Source organism: Gymnogyps californianus, chromosome 2 (assembly GCF_018139145.2).
Source record: "Gymnogyps californianus isolate 813 chromosome 2, ASM1813914v2, whole genome shotgun sequence".
Taxonomy (NCBI): Eukaryota; Metazoa; Chordata; class Aves; order Accipitriformes; family Cathartidae; genus Gymnogyps; species Gymnogyps californianus.
In genome coordinates this window covers 151293531-151312503 of record NC_059472.1, presented here as the reverse complement: position 1 = coordinate 151312503, position 18973 = coordinate 151293531, and the positions used below count along the sequence as shown (strand labels likewise).

General features: G+C 41.8%; 1 protein-coding gene across 1 annotated transcript in view; it reads right to left on the bottom strand.

The window, feature by feature from the left end:
* Window positions 1-4864: 4864 nt before the first annotated feature.
* Window positions 4865-18973, bottom strand: part of SVIL (supervillin) — a 58867-nt gene continuing 44758 nt past the window's right edge. The window contains exons 25-34 of the mRNA XM_050892939.1: window positions 18415-18691; window positions 16349-16500; window positions 15048-15153; window positions 14012-14219; window positions 13209-13342; window positions 12400-12555; window positions 11853-11996; window positions 6903-7024; window positions 5930-6085; window positions 4865-5804 (exon numbers count right to left, since the gene is read on the bottom strand). Coding sequence (XP_050748896.1) covers window positions 5718-5804; window positions 5930-6085; window positions 6903-7024; window positions 11853-11996; window positions 12400-12555; window positions 13209-13342; window positions 14012-14219; window positions 15048-15153; window positions 16349-16500; window positions 18415-18691 — 1542 coding nt within the window. The 3' untranslated portion in view covers window positions 4865-5717. The remainder of the gene's footprint in view (window positions 5805-5929; window positions 6086-6902; window positions 7025-11852; window positions 11997-12399; window positions 12556-13208; window positions 13343-14011; window positions 14220-15047; window positions 15154-16348; window positions 16501-18414; window positions 18692-18973) is intronic.

The window sequence follows — 18973 nt, the reverse complement described above, 5'->3', positions numbered from 1 at the left end:
CATGCAGCAGAGCCAGGGACCCCAGATGCACATTCAGTAGCTTTTACTATGAATCTCTACAACCTGTTCTACCTTCTATTTGAAAAGATAAAGGCAAGTTTTCTTCAAATACCCTGCTTCCTTGTTGCGATGAGAGAGCAGAAAACAAAGCTGTTTGTTTTGTGTAAATATTGTAACTTTTAGCAACAGAATGTAAGAAATTTGTCCCGAGTCCAGTCCTTGCTGTGAAAATATATTCCTGTCGTAGTCTAAGGGGCTACACTGAGCAGGAGTGATTTACAAAGCTTTATACAAGCGGCACTTCATGGTCTTGCCAAGAGAGCAACTGGTGCTTTCTGCTTTGTCAGTGCATCAGGACTGCATGTGGACCTCAAGTCATGGGGCGGCCCTTACTTATGACTGTGGCAGTAGAAACGGGATGGGGCCGTCTTTGCCCCTTGGGCTGCACATCCTTACGGAGAGCACAAGATTTGGCACGAAAGAGCGTGAACGTGCAGTCCCTGCTGCTGATCTCGTATCCCTGCTACCTTGGCACTTGGGCACATTGCACTGATTCCCTGAGGAATAAAGGGCAGGGAGCATCTGAAGGCAACGTAGCCCAGCTGCAGGAAAGGTGCTGGTGTGCACACAGCGTATGGCGCTCCCTCTTTTTCACCATTCCTCTGAACTATGCTGCACCTCAGGAGAAGCACAAGCCAGAAACAAAGGTTTGCTTTGCTTCAGCTCCAGAGCATGCAGCTTTACGGTCTGGTTGGGGCTGCATCTTCAGCAGCTCTCCAGCTCTAGGAATAGTCCCCGCATGACTGGCTCCCAGTCCACGCTGATCTCGGCCACCCCAGAGCACAGAGGAACGTGGAGGAGGGCCGTGTCCTCCCCACGAGACAGGGCTGCCAGCTGCACGGCTGGTGAAATACTACCACTTGGCTGCATACTCCCCCCCATCTACACCCAAGCCTCACAAAACCAAACTGGAAAATCCCACACGAAACATTCCTGATACAGAGCAGGTCCCGGGGCTGCCAAACGGAGAGTTTAAGACCGCCTGTGAGTCACAGAGCAAGTGGGATGCCTTGCAGCCAGCACCTTTGCTAAACCGAGAGACACTGATTTTGAAGAGGAGAGGTATCACCCTGTGGGCAGGTACCACGTGTGCGAGCCGCGGGTTCCCTTACCAGTAGGGCAGTGGCTGACCAGCACCGTCCCTGGGATTGCCCTCCTGCCTGCTGGCAGGAAGAGCTGCTGCTTCATTCTTTTCTTTCTGGGACTGGCCGTACTTACTGCTCGGGTGTTTGGGCTGTGCCTCTGTCCGTGGAGATGTTTTGCACTTTTTTCACCTCCAAGTTCAGAAGTCAGCGCCCAGAAAAATACTTCTGGCCAGAAGCCAGTACAGCACACATGCTAAGGCTTAACTTGAAGGGAAAAATATTATTAAAATGTTTTAGCTGATTTTTTGTATTATTATTATAGGACCAGGATAGTTGGATTAGATAGAGAAAAACTAACACTGTGACAACACTACCCCACAGTCACAGGTTTTAACAAAACTTAGCCACAGAGCCAGTGTGAATGAGGAAACTGCACTGACTCTCCAGGCTGTTCCTCGGGCAGTTTTAGCTACTCACTCATGAGGACAGCAGCAGAAAGAGGAGTTACTCACAATTAGCTCTTCTTCCAGGTGCCCATCTTGCTCCACTGATCAAATCACAGGAAAACAACATAGAATCAACATTAACCTTACAGGGCATATAAATACAAGACCAGAGGAGGGAGAACCAACCTGGCATGTCAAGCACTGCACCCCAACCTCCTTCATCCCTGTCAAAGAGCAATTCACACTTTCAGTCTCAGGAGGAAGGTTAAAAGCGTTCATCTACCCATGGCAGCATCTCGGGCTTGTATGATCAACCCCATGCTGTTGCCCTGTGAGAAGCAAAGGGGACCATGTGTCCCCAGAGCCAGTACTGACTGGCTGAGCACGATCCTCACCCTGTGCCCAAAAGGGATTTCCCTGCAGCACGAGCTGGCGGCTCCCAGCATCATACTGGGAGAGTGCATCAGGTGAACAGGGGCCTCACAGGTTTGAGCGGTGACTTGGGCGTACAGGCTGCTTTCTCCTACTTCTGGTCAGCAATGACCTATTATTGCAAACCTGCTGTAGTTTCCACATGAGGGGATGTGGAAAGCAGGCACTTTGGAGACCTTTATTATTTGAGCTATTTCTCCTCATCTGCTACTTGATCCAAAAGGGAAATTTAGACTGAGAGTTAGTAGCAGAGACTGGTCAAATTGTTCTTCCTGCCACTCCAGTCAAGCAGGGTTAATGCTGCCCTGCGGGGAGCGTGTCTCGGCCAGCCAAAGCCTCTGTCCCAGGGGGCTCTGCAGCGCTCGGACTCCGCTGCCCCAGCCTGCCACTGCCCGCTGGCACAAAAGCGCCACAGGCTTTCAGAGCAGCTCAGAATCGGCTTTCACCAGTTGTGCACACGCGTCCGCAGCTCCTGCTCAGCTAAATACCTGTTTGGGAGACTGGTGGGATGGCGGCGGAGAGAAACAAGCTCTCCCAAACTGTTAAGGATTAGTTTTGTTTTTTCTCCCCCTACCTACCTTCCATTTTCCCTCCTCTTCTGGCTGAAGCATACAGGCTGCAGATTTTTCAGACATAATGTTTTATTTGCTGTTTTGGCATACTAATGTATTCATGTTTCCAGCCCATTTCACTGCTAACAAATCCTTACGTGTGCAGGAATGCTTGTGTAAGAGTCAGGATTGAGCAGTTTAAAACCACAGGAGATAAGAATCATGGCTCAAGGCCTGGAAGCTGTGAGATCGACAGAAAATGCAGAATGCCATGTTCAAGGTACGGCCTGTTCCAAATAGAGTCCCTGTACCAGATACGTTGCCTTTGAATTCACTCTAGACATTAATTGTGTTCTTGGGGGTCTATTTGAACCAAGCAAACAACACTAGATAACCCAGGCAAACAAACAAACTACCCCCCTCCCCATACCCAGACAAAACCTGTTTCGGCTGTATTTCCCATGCAGGGCTGTAAAAAGAGTTCAAGAAGATTTTAATGGCCCTTTCCGATTTTCGACCATAAATGGCATCCCCACAGTGGAGAGGGAACATAGCAGAAAATTAAAGCATAACCCACAGTTCTGTCTGAGGCCTTACGCTGACTTGCTTTCTGTTGTCAGCTTCACATTTCAGGAAAGCATTTTGATAAATAACAAGTATATTAAGGACAATAAAATATTATATTTTCCTGCAAAACATCGAAGCTTGCCTAGGCAACATTATGAGCAAAGCACTTAAGTAGGAAGTTGGGTTCTGTGTCCAGTTCCTGGAACTGGGACATGAGATACCAAATTGTGTAAAAATTACAGGAACTCTGGGAGCTGACAACACTGAATTATGTTTCACTGCCTGCAGGTCCCTGTGCCGGCTTGTCTTGTCTTTTAGCTGAGATTCTAAAGGCTTTAAGGGCGGGTGGATCTTGCCCTTCAGCAGCGCTTGGAGGACTGACGGTGTTTTCAAAAAACAAAAGCAAATGATACTACCCTGCCAGAGGGAAAAACAAGGTCAATCATGCTATGCAAATCAGCTCTCTGTTGGAGAGAAAAATCAAAACAGAGGAACCTGCTACCCCCACGGTACAGACAGAACATGAATAAACAAAACTTAATTCCTGCTTGATTTTGTCACCAGAGCAGGTGAAAGAGGAAAATATATGGGTGCAAAAAATACTTAGATGAATACAGCAGTGACTTTGGAAACCTCTCAGTGCTTGAAAAATAAACTTGTCACTATAAAGCCCTGCATTTTCAAACTAACAGTGTATCCCATGCAGAAGACATAGCTGAGGACCTCTGAGGAACTATCAGATATCTAAACATCTTTTTGCTGGAGGCTATGTAAGAAGTATCCTGGCTCTGAATACTGTTGCTACCCTTTTTCTTGGGTTCTTTCATTTCAGTTCTTGAAAGAAACCAGTAATGAAAGGAAATACACCAGTGCTGAAAATTCACCTGTAATATCTCAGGTCAGGTGAATAATACTTGGGTATTTCTAGGCTTTTTGTTTGTTTACTTAAAGGCTAGCTTACAACTTATTAACCCATCTGTCAAAACAAGATTAATTTTAAGTATGGAGCGATATTTACTGCAGATCTTGATGAAATCCACACCTCACACATTAAAAGATCCTACTTCATTTCCCTGGGCCTAGGAGAATGACAAGAGCAGCAACAGGCACCACTGCAGGCGATCACTTTTTACCGAGGCAGGAGGAGCTCCAAACGGCTGCAGGGCAGAAGGAAACTTATGCTGGCAGGAACGAAAATGTGGAATCCACTAGGCTACCAGAGGGGAACCACACAAGTTGTTAATAGAAATGCCAAATGCCTGAAAAACATTTCAAACAATAGCAAATTTTTACTCGATTACTCTATTCAATGTCCTAATTAGCTGAATGAAAGCGATTTTGACTCCAGGGCTTATTGAAAGAATGGACACAATGCCATACTCATTTTCAGTTCAAGTTTTACTCCCAGTTGCACAAAGGTTGAAAAGATTTTTTCAAAGTTTGAAAACCAGCATAATAATTTTGGTTTCATGTATACAACAGGGAAACCCAAAGGATACAGGAGTTGTGTGACTGTTCCAATGTTCAGCATTAAAGCGTTGCACAACCTAATTTTATCTCATACATTGATTATCTTCTACATTATCTGCTTCTCAAATTGTAACTCTGTACAACACCTGCAGATATCTGAGGTTAAAATATTTTGATAAAATACCATGTTATGTAAGGTTCCAATGACTTAGTACAGATTACAGTACAAAATAATGACAAGTCAGAGCATCGCTAAGAGTTTATTCAGAAGCTTTTACTTTCGGTTCTTATATCACAAAAGACATGTTTAATGTTTACAACAAGTATTAGAAACTGAGATGTTTTTATTTCTACTATTATAAAAGTAACATAGGAGACCATTCTAAGCCATCTTGAAAATGCAGACCAATCTTTTTTTTTGTATATAAACTGTACACAAAAAACAAGGCACTATACATTTTTGGATAATAAAGTATAAAGGTTGATTCGCATAGTTTCTCAAGAAATCCATGCTATAAATACAAACGCTTTGTTCAGTTTAGCACCTGAAGCAGCACTGAGAACAATTCATTAACTATTGCAAAGAGAAACTTTTCAGAATGCGTAGGAGATACATACTGGTGGTATAGCTAATTCAGTACAAGCAACTGCCATCCAGCTACTTTTCTGTAGTTTTGACATGAAAGTCTTGAAAGTGAATATATATTGCATTGTTAAATACATACTTGTTCTATGTGTTTATATAAATATAAATTCTTTGTAATCCACAAACTAACAAAATAACACTTTACAAAGAGAACTTCTTCAAAAACAAAAATGGCAAGTGTTGTACATAGCCAAAGGACACCTGCAGCAGTAGCTCAAGAAACTGCTGTTTAAGTGCATAGGAGAGCAGAGCTTAAACACATTACCTTTAAGAGTCAAAATTGAATTCCATTTCCAAAGAGTTCTCTTGGCCTTTTATAATATTTCACACCTCCAGATAGGTAGTCACTAATAAATTCAGATTATTTCTATTTATTCTGTAAATGTGGGGTACAATTCTTCTAAAGGGCATACAAAGTGAAAACAGACATCCCTTTAGTGCTCACTCCAATAAACACAACTTAGAAAAGTCCTTTTGCTTTCTTCAGATTAACCTGCTTCCAAGATGGCAGTGCATTGTACTCTTCTCTCGTCATCTCTAATGCAACCTGCATTTAAAACGAGAGGATATGCCATTAGTAAAAACATTTATAAGTAGGAAAACTGTCAAATGACTTCACAGCATAGTTAGGCACACGTGCACAGAGTAACAATGCACCTATTCGCTCCTTACCTCAAAGTCCTCATCTGAAAGATAAATTTCAAGCTTCAGTGGATCAACTCCCTCAGGTAGAGGCCTAGCTAAGAGATCTGCTAATGGATACACCGTTTTACACAGCTTGGCCAGCACATCCTCTACAAGGATTATCTGATTAGAAACGTCAGCATCCTGTAGGGAGAAAAGGAAAACAGAAAACAGGATCACAATGCTGAAACCACCAACTGCTCCCATTGCAGTCTGCGGATGCCATGGGGTCAACCTGCACTGCCTGGCCCATGGAGCACAAAGCTATACATCCATGTCCGTACATGGGCGAACAGCCCTGCCCTACAACAATTTCACAGCTAAAAAAAGCTCTGCACTTAGCAGAAGGACATCCTGTACTCTCAGTTTAAGGCTGAATTCTGTGTTTAGTCATGAAGCCAGCATTTTCCACAAAGGATGGCTGCAGAAGACTTACAAAACAGAAAATGTCATTTGCCTTGAGATGCCCCTTCACTGAAGGTTTTTAAAGCAGTCATACGTAATTTGGCTGTGACTCTGCTTCCCAGGTGGGGAAGTCAATGCTGGAACTCTTGGAGCCAGCTGATCCTTTGCGGGGCATTTTGCTCCCCTGTACTTCGAACCTGGAGGACAGACCAGAACTGCACGTTGCTGCCTGTTTCACGTGATTGAAACAGTTGTTCTGCTAAACTCTAGCACATCTCTTTCTAAGAGATGACTCAGGTAACACTTTCCTCCTGTTTTTAACAAAAAAGAATATGAGAAGTTACATGAAAAAACAACCAGGAATGCCTCTGATATCCACACTCCCAGTCAGAATTTAGCTATGTTGTTGTTTTTTTCCTGTGTAGACTCCTGAACTGTACTTTGTAAGTTCATCCTCTGGATTTTGGGTCTTGACAGCACAAACAGGCAATGTTACTGACAACACAGGACACAATTACTAGCAATAGGAAACAGTCTGTGCAATGAAAAGATTTACCATTTCTGTGATCTCTGCGATGTCTTCCCTGTGTTCCCAACTTGGGAACATATTGGTGAAGGTCAGAGGCTCTAGGCCAGCATGAATTAGATAGGATTTTGGGGGCTTCTTTACATTTTTTCCTAAAACAGTCAAAATACAAAAAAAAGAGGAATTACAAACGTTACCATATTTTGCAATGTCACCCACTATCCAAAGCTACCTCGTAAGCATGTTTAATTGTTTCTTTCCTGAAAAGCTAAAGTAATTTAAGGCAGTAGGAATAAATTTCACCAGGATTTTTTTTAATGTACTATGGCACCTTTTAACATGTTTTTCAGTATTCTTAAATCTGCCTTTTACTGTATGTGACCATAAAGATCAAACCATGTATGCTGAAAATCCCCCACAGTTACTTCCTGACCCAATCTATTTCTTATCTTACAAAAATAGAGTTAGAATAGAGTAAGCAGAGTGTGATGGTCTGAAATTAGCCAAATTCAGGTAAATGGATTATGGTATGCTCAGCAGAAGTGTCCTGCCAGCAGCAATAAAGCTTAAGCTTGGAGGCTTAAGTGAGAATGTTTAAACTGTTCTCAACTTGGGATACTGAGGTCTAACACAATCATTTTGTTATTACAAATTCAAAGGAATGGGATCTGAAAGTTAACAGAGGTATTGCAATAGCTGGTTGGTAATTACTGATGATTTTCAAAGACAGTCTTGCTTCTTTAAAACACGTATGTGTGCACACTATATAGGACATGGACATAACCCTGCCTAGGAGTGATGCTGTATCAGATTAAGTGGTTAAAGTCACTATGCCATGTACTGATGAAAAAAGGCCCTATTGATTGAATGATTTCATTCCCCAAGGATTCAAAAGCACTGATAAACTCCAAATATTATTGGAAAGCAGTAGACAGGCAGTCAGGGACTGGGAGGAGCTATCATTCAAAAAAATATTGTGCCTTCATCTTACTTGGATTCAAACAACTCAGTCTAATCAAATCTTTCTTCCAGATAGGCAATGGAAAAGCTGAAGATGTTGCAAAGTCCAGAATCAGGTGAAACTAACAGAGCAACATGACACCACCTCACTTCTGAGGGCTGTAGCTTCCCTAAAAACTGCTTCTTGCAAAATTCTGTTATTCCCTACATTCAATCTCAGAGCATCTTTAATGCACTAAGATTTCCTCCAGAGCGTATAAATCCATTACAGAAGACCATGTTTTTTACTGTAGTCCCTACCTGCACTTGATGCGTGTGGGCTGTCAGGCAGGAGGGTCTAAAAGAACACAGCCCCCTCCTCCCCATTGCCGAGGAGCACCCCAGGGAACTGATCCAACACCTGCACTGAATGCAAACGGAGAGCCTGGCTGGACATCGTTGTTCCACTAGGTTTGCAAAACCTGAACATTACAGGTTTGGCTTTACATTAGATGTTGGGAGCAAACTGATCAGAGAGAATACGTTCACATGAAACTCTGAATACTAGAGGTAAAAGCTCTATGGAGTAGTCTAACAAATGTATTAGAATGCGAGTGCTTTAACTATACAATTTAGAGTGCCTTAACTATACAATTTAGACAGGAGATTTATCATCTGAATACCTGATTTTAAGCCTTCTCTTCCACATATTTTCACTGTGGTTTATTTGTTCATTCTACCATGAATGATTCAACAAGCACTTAAAAACTTTGCATTTAAAAAATATGCGTGAATCTGCTCTAGTTGCACTGCTCCACTCTCAGTAATTCAGCCAAGAAATAAAAGGAGAGTGGCATTTGCTAATGTTCCAGTATAGGTAAGATGAATTTGTATGTAAATGGAGAAACATTTTCATTGCATGAACTCTGCCCTCAGCACAAGCTGATCTCCTCACTAAGAATCACTGAAGGGCAAACCCTCTCCTAGCAGTCTGCAGCTCAGCTCTCCAGACTGCTGATTTAGCAGATAAAACCACAGAAACACTTTCAAGACATTTTGACAAGTTAAATAAGATTCATGCACAAGGAGATCTGGTAGGTATATTCAAGCGATATCCAAAGTCGCTAATAAATCTCTTTCATACCATCATGAAGCTAAACACTGCAAGCCAGGAAAAGGAAAAAAAAAAAAAAATATGGAGGAGGGAGTGGGGGAGAGGGACATAGTTGAGGAAAGAAATGGAGAGAGAAAAATAAGAGAAAAGTGTTTTAATGCTTCTGATCACTCAACTATATGCTGGTAGTCAGAATAATTGCAGCAGCATTGGTATCTCCTGAAATTCAATTTCTCCACCTTGATAAGTAACAACACATAAGAGCTAGTCAGCCCTGACAGCTTGATGCAATGAAATTTTGAAGTGGTTGACAGAATCCCAGATCATGAAAGTGACAGACCACCAGAAGAGCATAGTTTGAACAGTAAAAAACTGCTGAAGAAGTTCACATCAGCTTTGGCATAGAAATAGCACAAGTAGAATCGGTCTTTAACAGTAACAAACTTGCTCTGTACCTATCCAACCGCACAGCCCCAAGCTCTTGAGAACTATCCCATGGCAAAGAGGATAAGGCCACAACTGCTGCAAAGTCATGGCCAGAGATAACGAAGTGAGCATCCAGCAAAAAAACTTGTCCTATGATACATATGCTAAACTTCAGACCCCTGAGGAGTCACTGAAGAGCTTTCCACTGTGCATCAAACTTGGATGCAGCAAATTCAATCCAGTGCAGAAGGTATTAATCCCTTTTCCCATCACCGAACTCGAAGTTCAAGAAATCTGGAAAAGTATCCGAACCTCAGCATGTGTATCTGATTCCACCTCTGCTGGGGCCAGAAAACATGATTTTCATTACCAGAAGATTACAGCACTGCATCAGGAACACTGAGACCGGGATCTTACTTCCATCTCGCTCACTAGCCTGCTGAGCAACCCTGGGCACTTCAATGCATGGGCCTCTGTTCCTCTATGCTGACATTCACTTCTGCTGTGAAGCACATTGTATGAAATGATTTCAAAGAAATGCATCTTATCACTCCTTCTGACTTGCAAAAACTGGCGGTGGGTGTGGTAGAGAACAAGTAACTGGCCTCTTCTTTAGGAATTTAGCAGTCACTGCCAAAGACTCTTCCAATTACTGCCCTGTCTTTAGCACCCCATTCCTAAACAAATGCTGCTGTTTGGCAGGGCAGTGCCAGGGACACCAGAGTGTGAACCACGTAGAGCAATAACACAGTCCAATAAAGGTCACATTTCAGTGTCTCCAGTACTGGTTTTCAGCTGTCTCCTGCCAGGTGTTACCACCTCCCCTCAGTGACACAAGACAACTGGGTAGAAACACACCACTTGCTCCTACTCCTATTCGACCTGCAGATTGGGAAGGAGAGACAGGCTTATCCTCATAAGGGAGGAATCCAACAAGGGTATCACTTTCCCTCTTCAAATATACAAATGTCTATGGGAGAAGATGACAGCTACCACCAGCTGTGTCACAAGTTGTAAAGTGTATTTGCTACAGAAGAAATCAGTGGCATCATGAGGTCTCAAGGTCTATAAGCGATCAGGCTTTCCTTGCAAGAGGACATAGTTTGCACCAATTAAGCCCTAGTGACTTATTCACAGTGGGAAACGGCTCTGAACGAACAGACCATGGCTGTTACTTATGCCCTCTTTCCTGGATGGTAACCCCACACCTTTCTTTATTCATCCTTCATCAGAAGAAGCAAGGTCTGTTCCCAGCCTCACATAACCTTAGATGAAGTGAGAGGAAAGCATTACAGTGTCTCAAGGAAACTCTGCTAGTGCAGAAAGTAATCTGGTCAGTGTGCTCTTACATGATCATCAATTGCAGCTTGAATCACTGCACACTGAGTGGCAATAACTCTGTCTTGTAGAAATGAGTACAGAGCCTTGGCTCCAGCATTTCCAATGGCCACCTGTTTCTGTGTGAGACTTGTTCTTGATCTTCAAAGTCTTTCCACCTCTCCCACTAAATCAAAACCCAGTTACATCAGCAAACAGTATCTTCATTCAGTCTTTTGATACACAGAAGCTTATGAAATCTAAGAGGAACTAGACAGAAGGCATTCAGGTTTAAGAGGCTGTGTTCTCAGAATTCACTTTTAGGGACCTGAACCCACTATTCTCCCACAGTGGGGGCACAGAAGACAAATAAAGCCTTTCCTCTGAGAACTGAGTCAGCAGAGTATCTTGGCAATTTGGGAACAATGCCATTACTAGACAAATGGTTTGCTAAGTGTCCTGGTTTCGGCTGAGATAAAGTTAATTTTCTTCTTAGTAGCTGGTACAGTGTATTTTGGATTTAGTGTGAGAATAACGTTGATAACACACTGATGTTTCAGTTGTTGCTAAGTAGCGCTTATCCTAAGTTAAGGACTTTTCAGTTTCCCATGCTCTGCCAGCAAGCAGGTGTGCAAGAAGCTGGGAGGGAGCATAGCCAGGACAGCTGACCCAAACTAGCCAAAGTTCCATACCATAGAACATCATGCCCAGTATATAAACTGGCAGGAGTTGGCCGGGAGGGGTGGATGGCTGCTCGGTCAGCGGGTGGTGAGCAATTGCATTGTGCATCACTTGTCTTTTCTTGAGTTCTATTTCTTTTTTTTTTTTTTGTTATATTCCTTTTCATTACAATTATTATAATATTTTATTATTATTGTTGTTAGTATTATATTTTATTTTACTTCAGTCATTAAACCGTTCTTATCTCAACCCACGAGTTTTACTTTTTTTTTTTTTTTTTTTGATTCTCCTCCCCATCCCACCGGGAGGGGTGAGCGAGCAGCTGCGTGGTGCTTAGTGGCCGGCTGGGGTTAAACCACGACACTAAGAAAGAGTGGAGACTGTATCTTCAAATACACTGATGTTTATCGATAACATTGGGGGAGCACCTGAGTACCTTTCAGCTCGGGACAGCATGGAAACATATGACACACTCAGAAGAGCCAGGCACAGCAATCTGTTACCTTTGCAGTACTGGAGCACTGTCTCCATGGCGCATTTCCTGTCTGTAGCCCACCTGATTCGAGCTGATCCAGCGATTTTGTTTTCCACAGGCCACCAGCCTTGCCACAGGTACACTTCATGGTGATTGTCAACAAGGAACAGTGCTACGCAGCCAAAAAATGACAAATCCATCATCAGCCACTTACTAGTTCTCAGAATCCCCTAAACAATCCCAGTCTTACATGCTTGTCAGCATCAGGACAGGATCATTTCAAAGCTTACCAATCCCTTTTTTTATTCATCCAGCTGAACTCCAGCTGAACTCAGATTCTCTGATATAAACAATCTATTTTTATAGCAAGCTTTTGGGATACATGTACGTTTGATTAGTTCTCAGCATCTTTATCATGGAAAAATTACTGTTATTGCTTAATGCTGTATAAGCATCACATGCACACATTTTCCTGTGATAAATCAAGTTAAAAGTGATTACAGTTACTGAATTACTGCCCAATGCAGGATACAGTTATCTGTTTTCTTGTTACTTAAGTATTTTAAAGCATATACCTGGCTGTGGGGCAGTGTAAAGATCCTCTTGCAAGAATGGCATGGAATTGATGACAGCAGGGTCTCTTGAAGGGTAAACGTACTCGGTGGCTGAGAATTCTCCTGATGAACTACTGAGGCTGAACAGGCGGGGGGTGAAATTAAACTTTCCAGGATCTTTAAAGAACAAAAATTAAGAAGATTTCCAATACAAAATGCCAGAGATGAATGCAAAAAATAAAAATAAAACATCAACTTTTTAGAGTGATGGTAAATTCTCAACAACCAGATGTCTTGGGGGACTAGCAACAGCTGTGAAGAACTTGAGCTAAAAGGCTGGCTGCCATCAGTTTGAATCTGATCCTGGCTTCTTACTATCAGCCATTTCACAACTGGCTGTTTTGCAGCTTAAGTGAAGCAAGCCCATCTCAGAGTTTACTTTTTAGCTGACAAATTTTCCACTTGGTAAATCAATCCCCCTGCCACCTTTGTTGGCAGTTTCAAAGCAAAGACTGGACAAGAATGCGTGCAGAACTGCTTCCTAAATCCCTTCAGAAGAGAAGCAGAATGTGTTGGTAACGGCGTTAACTGTTGCTCTGTGCTGCATGAATACAGAGGGGCTGCAGAAGGGGGGAGAGAACAAAATGAAACACTTTGTTTTCCAGCACTTTCCTTCTAGAACAGAATTACTTAACTCAGTAGATTTTTGGAAGCATCTCTCTGAAGGGATCATCTCAACTACCAAGAAGTTCTTCAAAAGCTTTACATTAAATCTCACAATACTGTAGACAAGTAAAATGTGAGTGCCAAATCCAGGAATGCAGGTCTACCTTGCAACATGCAATCATAGGCCTTTCGATCTCTCCTTCCTAATGCGTCCCAGAATCCCAAGGGCTCTGACCCTTCATCACATTCATGTATCGTCACCTTGCTGCTGCTGTGCAGCCCTGCCTCCAGCGGACATCTACAAAACACAAAGAAAGAGAGTGAACCCAGCTTTCCTGCCCCAAACATAGCTAACACAAACCTGCTGGCCACTTGCATTATTAGAACCCAAAAGCACCCTATAGGCTTGTTGCGCACTTCATGTCAACATAGGCTTTTTGAAAATGATGACAAAAATTATCAATAAACAAGATATGGAATTTCAGCAACCATTTTCATACCATTTCTGATCACATACCCAGAGGGGAGGAGATGCTTGCATGAGCTCTCAGTAGGGATTCTCACTGCCTGTTTTTGTAACTACTGCTGTCCTCCTCGCATGCTTTCCCAAATTCATTTCCTCTTCCTTATTCACAAGGCTTGATTCTAATCCTCCTGTCAACTGGGATTTAGTTTGCTATTCATATATTGAGCATCTCCCTCCAAATGGAGACTGTTTTTTTGCAACTGTAATTAGTGCAGTAGGAAGAATAAGTGCATTTGACCTTAAGTGAAGGTGATTATGGAACACGTTTTCCCCACTCCACCGAATCAACTACCCGTCATTCCTCCTCCTTACCAAGCATGCACATGCTGCAGTTGTACTCAGAGGACAGCTTTATTTATTTCAACTTTTCTTTGAGGCAGACTATTTTAAGTAAATTGGTAGCCTGTATAAACATCTCCAAAATATAGGTCAGACACTCACTGTTCTTTTATTTTATTGGCTGCTGTTCTTCCTACATCCTTGGTGTGAGATTGTGCTTTGCAGCCATGCCACAGGTAGATAAGAGCTTTATTTATATTGAGGACAATCATGGATGTCCGGGAACGCAGGCTGCTGCAGTGGCATGCTACTTCAAGTAAGTTTCCTTCATTGGGAACTTCTCCTCGCACGCAATATAGCCTCCAGTCACCTGGAGCAGACAGGAACAGTGCAGCAGTATTGTACAGTCACATGAGATTGAAAATTCAAGACCTCTGCTCTGGAACAGCTGTTCTCATACTGGATGAATTTCACGTATCGCATGCCTATATTGTCACAGAATAAGCTAGCTAAGCATCAGGTTTGGCTAACACTACTTGAGAAACCCTGTTGCAGAGAAGATGCCTTCTGAAACCTTGCTACAAGAGTACAAGTATTAAGAGCTGAAGAGCTTAACAGAGCGGAAGAGTCAAGTTTCTGCTCTGTTTCATACATGAAAAAAAGGGAAATAAATCCAGTAGTCCTTCTATTCAGCTCCTCTTCCCCTGTGCACTGTAGGCACAGGAGGTCACATTCAGATGCGAACTGGAACATGTCCAAGCTACACCTGCATTGAAATTCTCCTTCCTCAACTGCAGCATTCAAGGAATATGTTGCAAAAAGTAATGAACGGGTAACAAAAGCTTAGAGTTCTCCTTGGAGCAGGAGAACTGGTCATAAAAATACTCTGTTGCCCAGACTATGTAGAAAAGAACATATTTTAAAGCAAATGGGTACTTTGCTTAATTAAAAAACAATTAGAACAATTTATATGCATATCAATACAATAAAGTCAGCTTGCTCTAGGGTGACAAAATGCATTCTATGCTCAAAGAAGAAACGAACTACCTTGAAACAAAGCATTGCAAACTGTCTCATGGGTTTCACGGCATTCATTTCCCTTTTCTACAGAGTATGGTAGTTGAGACTGAATTCAAAGCCCTCCACAATAAGTAAGAAAGGATTTGGGGGCAGAAGCTCTTAACTAACAGTAATTTACTTTGTACATTTTCTTCTTCCTCTTCCCTTCTTCCAGCATGCACAATCATCCCTCCTTGGAAGCACTGCAGGAAGCATGGTGGTTCTTTCCCTTGAAGCACTTGTACCTGGAAATTGAAAGCACCACTCTTCATTAAAAAAATGAAGCAAGTATACAAACTCAGGAAAAGTAGTCTCTATGGATTATTAAAAATTATATAGTTATGGCCACCCAGGAAGATGGCTTTCCTTCTACTTTACAATTGTTGACTACTGTTTAAATTACCATATATATCAGCATGCAATGGGTTTCATATGTGACCTGCGTATTAAAAGAAACCTCTAGCTGGAATCCAACAATCAAGAGTTTCAGAGGATAAGCAATATCAAACAAACTTTAATTTAAATTAGTTTAACCATTATTTGAATTCTTTACAGGACTCTGCCATCTTTCCTGATGTTCTTTGAAACTATTACGGAGATAACGTAGGAACTGAAGTAGGTTCAAAATTTGCTGTAAAACTGGTTTATATGACAACATGCATGTTCTTTGCTCATTAAACATTGCATTGTGATTATGAAACTGATATAGCCAATTGCTAAATCAGCTATGTTGCACAGAATCCCACACTCTGGATCAAGTGTATTTATGTATCTCCTCTATGAACTCCTGTCTTACTGGTCATGTCTACGCTGCTGTTAAAAAACTAATTACAGCATTATCAAGGTACAGAAACTAACTTTAAACTTCCCATCTTGTATGCTGGTAACAGTCAAGCCACAGCAAAGCCTAACTCTGCCTAAAGACAAAGCAAGCTAGCCTGTCCTCTGAGCTTCAAACTAGCTGAATCTGCAGTTGCTAGCATCTCAGCAAAACAAGGCAATCTAATATGTAATTACAGAGTAAACAAATTGAAAATTTCCAATGTATTTTCATGCCTTGGCCTGGCAGAAAGTGCTTCTCCTGTTCTTAGCACTAGGAAGACAGTCCTGTAATCTGAACATGTACTTGAAGTGAAGGCACAAATTTGTTTAACTGTGCTTCACCTATTCCTGCAGGGAGAGAAGACATTCTTCTTCATCCATTCTCAGAAATATCATCTTTAGAAGTGGGATTTGGGAATGACAATCCATAAAGGAGCTTATGTGTCTCTGGAAGCTGGAATAAAGCCAAAAGTAATTTTGAGGTCTGGCTATTCGTACTGGCAAGAACACCTTTACAGGAAGAGAGGAGGCAAAAAAGATAATCCACATTTACCATTAGTGGCTACTTGGGCAGGCAAGTCTTACCAGGACTGCCACCTAGGTCTGCAGGAAGCTTACCTGTGCTCCTCTCTCTTCATCAAGTTCCACTGTCATCAGTGCCGATGTCCCTTTCTCACTTACTGTGGAATGCCTTCCTTGCCAAAAGAAATACACGCATTTCTCTTTTCCAACAGCCCTTACTTGTTGCTCTCCTTTTTGCCTGCTTCCAACTGCAAAACAGAAAGCACATGCTGAAGAAAGTACTCTGGCTATAGGTTTAAACAGCACATGGTTTAATCTCATCTGCCAGCTCAGCACTATCCCGTCCAGAACAGGAAAGATAAAATGTCCAACTGGAGGAACATTAGGTCTCCAAGCCAGTATGTCCCCATGCAAAGCTGGCATTGTCTCATCAGGTGGATGTAAGCCCACAGGCAGAGATGCTTGTGTTGGCCAGAGAAAGAGATGTAGAAAGAACTGGTACTATCTGGAGAAAAATAACTGACATCACTTGAGCCGATTTGCATGTGAAATGCTATGTCCAGTCATGTTACCAGAAGAGTGCATTATGGCTCATTTTCCACATTACACACTGTTCTTTGGCAGCAGGAGAGTAGCTGGCTGCTGAGAGATACTGGAAACAGCAACAGTTGAGAAAGCTACAGGCATAAAAGAAAAGTCTTTCTTGGTAAAGTGATATTAGAAAGGAAAACTACAGAACAAAAGAACACCAGAGCAGTGTTTTGCAGTCATAAAAAAGTTAGGATTAGGTAAGCTTTATTTATTTATTTATTAAAATTAACTCAGTATTTCATGTTGGTCTGGAAAGTGGGCTAGCAGCAACTCCTTTTTTTTTTTTTTTTTTAAAAAGGATCAGTATTTAATTGTTATGATAAGCAAATAATGTTTACAGCAAGTGAAGTTCAACAATACAACCAGTTATGGAATATTTTACTCTTTCCAGTGAATACTGAATAAACAGATATAATTAAATCAAAGATTAAAAAAAACCCCAAGAGCTTTAAACCATATTCTTAAAAAAATATTAAAACTTCTGCCTTGATTTCAGCAGTGCTGAGCAGCATCCAACTGAAATACTTAAGAGGAAGCATCCTGTTTTTTTCAAGTTGAATACTCAAACCACTAGTCACTTCTAAAATTTATGGGTTTCACTCTTATCTGTACATTCAGCCCATAAAAGTACTGCCTCCTACATAAAAATTTATTCTGTTTTGGAGTGATGGAATATATTTTCATCCATTTGGATTAGGAGTCTGTTTACAGTTCAGTATTAGCGTTACCCACTTCTCCCAAGACTTACAAGCTTTTGTATTTCTCTTGGATTTGCCAGTATCTGAACTCAACGATCCTGAATAAGACCTACCTACATTTTTTGGCTAAAAGCCTGAAGCTTATAGCTGTTATACTGCTTTCAACAATTTTAATATTTTCCTATTTGGAACAATCATTTTTAGACTATTTCTATTTTACTTACCACAAAAGCCACCTATTCTTAGTTTAGTGCCAGAAGGGAGAGTTCCAATGAGCAGACCGAGCTGACTGATTCTCAACATTTTACCTGCTGCTCTCAGGCTCTTTGTCAGAACACTACTAAAGTTTTCCACTTGAGACTGAAACCCATAGCAAAGGGTTTCCAGAAACAGCAAAAAGGACAGCAAGGGCAATGAGTTGGCAAGGGCTTTTCCTGTCATTGTTACTGTTCTCCATTACCCAGCAAAGGCTTTCCTTGTTGCTAAGCCTACCTCTCTTGCAAGGCATTCAGACCACTGTCATTAGTCCAGCTGCCTAGTTATTTTGGTGTTAAGCTGTGGGCACAATTCTGGCTTAATGAGCTGTCCTATGAACACGTGCAACACCACTGTTGGGCAAAAGGAGAGATGGACAGTATTACATTTGATGTATGGAAAAGAACTACAGCTTTTTTTTTTTTTATGCTTTCTTTTAAACAAAATAAAATAATAAGCTTTACTTCTTAATGGCCTAGGAAGGCTAAATTAGCATTTCTAACCTTTAAAACAGTTTCACATCCAAGGAAGTCTAGGTCTGGATCTCACCACTAACAGCAGCAGCGTTAGCTGCACTCCTCCATGTTTCAGCAGGATGAAATGGAATTGTTCACTAACCTGTAGTGCTCACCATGTACTTCCACTTCACCACATATGTGTCTCCCTCATGGAACTGCCCTATGCTTTGCTTAGGCAATCTACTATAATCAAATTCCAGGATGTGCCAGACATCCACAGATGCAGTGATAATTTCAAACTGCCTCCCATCTTCTCCTTCTACAAGTCCGTAGCCCCGGCCAATATTCATTCCATCCAAGACTGTGCCTACAGTTGTTTGAGGCACAGCTACCATTAGCATGACATCATACGGTTTAGAGTCAGATCTGGATTCTTCCTGTCAAAAAACACAGAAGAGATTTCTTTGAGCATAGATTTTTTTCTTCTTACCCCACGGTTCCACTGAAACAGTTTGACTCCTGCATATTTCAGTACTTTGATATCTTGTCAACATTTGATGCCTTGTCAAAGCCACCTTGGCAGTATTCATTGAGCTGCTCGGCACTAATATAAAGCAACTCTGTGTGTTCACTGTAGGTGGTGATGTTCTGACCCCTAGGTCAAAGCCCGCAAGATAAAGAAAGTGCTCTGGATCCTTGAGAACAAGCTTCCCTGGCTT